This window comes from Cibotium barometz, chromosome 6 (assembly GCF_041138505.1).
Source record: "Cibotium barometz isolate CiBa-2024 chromosome 6, ASM4113850v1, whole genome shotgun sequence".
Classification (NCBI taxonomy): domain Eukaryota; kingdom Viridiplantae; phylum Streptophyta; class Polypodiopsida; order Cyatheales; family Cibotiaceae; genus Cibotium; species Cibotium barometz.
In genome coordinates this window covers 48,192,025-48,196,330 of record NC_141051.1, presented here as the reverse complement: position 1 = coordinate 48,196,330, position 4,306 = coordinate 48,192,025, and the positions used below count along the sequence as shown (strand labels likewise).

General features: G+C 38.5%; 1 protein-coding gene across 1 annotated transcript; it reads left to right on the top strand.

Moving 5' to 3' along the window:
* Positions 1 to 405: 405 nt before the first annotated feature.
* Positions 406 to 1,457, top strand: LOC147637816 (uncharacterized). Its single transcript, XM_086798948.1, has one exon. It carries the CDS (start codon positions 690 to 692, stop codon positions 1,044 to 1,046), a length of 357 nt encoding a protein of 118 aa, XP_086655074.1. The 5' UTR covers positions 406 to 689; the 3' UTR covers positions 1,047 to 1,457.
* Positions 1,458 to 4,306: the final 2,849 nt, after the last annotated feature.

The following is a 4,306-nucleotide window of genomic DNA, read 5'->3' as shown; positions in this document are numbered from 1 at the left end:
TTCACAAAGCTTCCACACGTGGCAAGAATTTGGAGGTTCGGGAAGGGGAGGAAGAGGTTTGAGGAGGTTTGGGTAGAATTTGAATTTTGAGTCTCAAAAGAGGTGCTAGTTACCCACTAGTTAATTTAAAAAGAAAAGAGCGTAACCTAAGTGCACCCCATTTAATGTAAGCTTTTTATTCCCTCTTTAATAATGGATTAAACCAATAAATTCACGGTATAAACCGCGTTAAATTAAAAAGAAAAGAGCCAACTTTTGCCAAGCAAAGGTGGTAACAAGTCAATAGGCAAAGGACGCACGAAACCAACACAAAGGTCGGTTAGAAAAAGGTGGAAGGGTGACAGCTTGTAAAGATGGGGACAAATTGCTTGAAATTTGAAACAATCAACGCCAGTTTCCTTTTATATCCTTGATCCCTGTTTTGCTTGAACCGTACTCCTTGGCAACAAAATACTTTATAATTTGAGGCCAATGTACTGTTTTATAAGGCAGCCAATGTTGTCTGAGTTCATGTTGGCAATCTGCAACTCGCTCCACCACCTTGTGTATTATGCTTTCTTCCAATAGCTTTGCTTCTAGTGATCTCTGCCCGTGTACGTGCAACCTGGAGGAGTCGCCATAGCCTACATACTGTCAAACAAGGTGATAAAGGGCCCAAAAGAGCTGAGCGAAAGGAGCCCATCAAGGGCATGGACATGAAGGAGGTGCAAATCAAGGAAGAGAACTCTTCCCGTGATGCGGTGAAGGGTCTGCGCCGTTCTGTGTCATACAGGGTTAAAGGGGAATCAGGCGAGTTGTTGGAAGAGAAAGGTTGCATGGGCGGTGATGATGGTGGGGGGCATGGCAAGGCCTTGAATATGGCGTCGAGGAAGCCAAGCTTGACAGGGGAGGAGGTGAAGGAGTTGGCGGATGCTTTCATTGCGCGTGTGCGGCAGCGCATGCGGGCGCAGAGGCAAGACTCCTACAACAAGAGGAGGCAAGAGAGTCTTGAGAGGCAGGAGTCCAACGAGATCTACAAGGCAAGGCTCGACCGATCCGCAGGCTAGGCTCCTTTGCAACACCCCCCCCCCCCCCCCCCACACACACACACACACACACACATACTATACATAGTCCACTCGTGTTTGTTTCCTGCCCTTACACTCACCTATAGAAATGGTTCCTTTGTATAAAATGGAGCCACAACAATTTCTTTGTTTCACTTCTTTGATGTGCAAACCCCCCATGCCTCGTTTGCCCTAGCTCACTTCTTTGATGTGCAAACCCCCCATGCCTAGTTTGCCCTAGCTCACAACAATTCTTTGAGCTCCTCCCATGCACCAATTGTCAGTTGTAGACTTCCTATGATGGTGGGAGGAGAAGCCTTTGTAGCATGACTTGGCACCTTATATATTCAATACTTAATCTTGTTGGAGTCAGCCTTCCACCTTATATTCATTACTTCATCTTATTGGATTCACCCTTCTAGCTTCTATTTTTAGCCTTCCACCTTATATTCATTACTTCATCTTATTGGATTCACCCTTCCAGCTTCTATTTTTATGGTTTGTTTCTTACACAACACATTGTAGATGTATGTGATGATTTCACAAAACATTTTATTATTGTGATTTACTTCATACACAAGCAAGCAAGCTTTTTGTACATCACATAAGGCTCATACTTTGCACTATTCTTTTATTTTCAACACATGTTTGCACAATGTATACTTTATATGAATTTGTGTATGCACAAGGTTATATAGTAGTCTTGATTTGTATTCATCACTCTCACGCTACAATTTCACATAAAACAAGCCTTGTAGTGATTGTATACAACGTTGCTTTGTAAAGAATTGCCACATCACAAGGTCTTTATTGGTTTTTTTCTTTAACATAAACATATAAAAGACCTCATAATTTCTTAAATAATGTACCATGTTATTGTCTCGACTCATTACCTCCTTTGATATAAGTGCATTCTTATGGATAATTTGTGAAGATGATGTTCTCTCTCTCATCCACTTGGTAGTTTAAATTCGTAGGGCTTAAACATTATTGAGATTCTAGAAAATAATATATTATGTTCAAGGGCAATAAATATATATCATGTTGGTGGATATGTATCCATATGCAAAACCATTACTTTAGGGCATCTACTCACATTGATTCTAGAATAAGTATGTATCCATATGCAAAACAATGTGATAGCCCACAAATTTGATTCTAGAACAAGTATAGCCGAATTTGTAGGCCTTGTTTTTATTGTGAGATCACGGCCTTCTCTTCACCTTGTTAATTATTTGTTGATATGGCTAGTGTCTCTAACATGTTTTTGGAGCCAACTACATCCACAAGTTGTGGAAAAGAGAGAAAAGGCATGAGATACAAAAAAGATAAAATGAATGAAGAAGGGTTGTTTGATTTGTCCGTAATGGTCTTAGGGATGGCTTTGAAACATTGTTTAAAGCTATTCTATTCAAAAAAAAAAGTCTATTCTGGAAGACCTACATGAGGTTTTACATAGGCTAATGCAAAACAAGGGAAGGAAAGGTGGAAGCAACCCTAAGACACATGCTTTTAACATCAAATTAAGCAAATGGAAAGGTAAAAATAGGTGGAAGAACAACCAAAGCAAACATGCAAGTGGTTTCTCTTACTAACATAAATCAAACTAATGCTAATTCATCTATGCTAATTCATCTAAAAGTGAAGTTCAATGCTAGTGGGGTAAGATTGGCCATTTTTCCAATTAATAAAAAAATAAGAAATCAAAGGGCAAGGAAAAGAAAGGCAACTATGTACTGAATGGTGATTCCCCATGTGAGCATCTCTTTTTTTCATGTCAAGGATCAAGTAATGATCCTAATAATGCAAGAGAAGCTAATATGTTTCAGCAAAGTGTCTCTATAAATGCTTGTCATAGCATTTCTAATCATGTTGCTCAAGAACCATGATGGATTAGTAGTAGTGCATCACTTCATCCAAATAGTTTCCAATCTCAAAAGGAATAAGACATTGATGAGAAACATAAAGCTCATAACCCCTCCCCCACTCTACCAAGGGGTGGGTTAAAACAAGTGTGTAAGTAAGTCTTCATAATTTTTACTTTTATTTTAAAAGAAACATAAAGCTAATGGCCATCTTGAATCCAACCAATCTTATATGGCTTTGGATGAGATTTCCTCTATAATCTTAGCTCATGAACCATCTTTTAACTCTTACTAGGTTATCTATTCTTCCATTATGAAACAATTACATGACAAAGTTTAACTTTTACATGACACTTTAGTCTAAAAATTTTCTTCCTTGTTGAGTATGTTCCATGCCTTGATTGTTTCCTTCTAAGTTACCAGCCATCATTGACTTTGAATCTTCAAATTTCTCCTCTTTCATGGGCTGAATTCACTTCTCATTTGAAGAAACTTCTTGATGCATCATTTTATTTTCTTGAACATTCAAAATACTCGTGACTCTTCTCAGCTCATCTATCAAATTCAAACACAGTGCCACCCTCTTTATCTTCTGCATGTAAGACTTCTACTCGTGACCTTTCTCACCTCATCTATAGAATTCAATCACACAGTGACCCTCTTTCTCTTCTACCTATAAACCTTTTTGGCCTGAAACGAGGTTGACATGGCTAAAACATTTGTTGCATGGGCTTGTTTCTCTTTATGTCTTAAGTGACCACATTCTTTGTAGTTTAAGATTGGCCCTCTACCATGTGCATATGGCAACTACATTCTTTCTCTTTGAACTTCTAGTTGAATCCTCTTTTCCACTTTAATGCCATTTTTATCCTTTTTAAGAGTATTGATTTTAAACAAAGTCAGCTCTCTTCGTATACATGGTTCTGGTCCATTTAAAAAACTTCATGGCATGTGAATTCTCATCCTCTTGCACATTCATCTTTATTGTTAGCTTGTAGAATATCTTCATGTAACCTTTCACACTTTGATCCCACTTTTGCCCTTAATTTGATAAGTCTTGTAAAGAAGCACCTCATAATCAAATAGTAAGAGATTCTTCCTCAGAAGAATAATGAAGCCTTCCCATGACTTGATAGGAGGGCTATTGAACATTTATTCTTGTTGCAAATCTTTCCACCACATTGTTTCATACATCGTTGCATGTCCGTCCATTTCTAAAGTTAAAATATGATATCATCACATCCCGCGTAAAAAAAATGCAAGCACTGAGATATCGGGCTCTAGAGTCCTAAATATATTCTCTACCTCAACACTCTGACAAAACCTAGGGTAAATCTGGTCCCACATCTGACCATAATGGGTTTCACTCATCCACTGTGTGCGAACGCATCATGA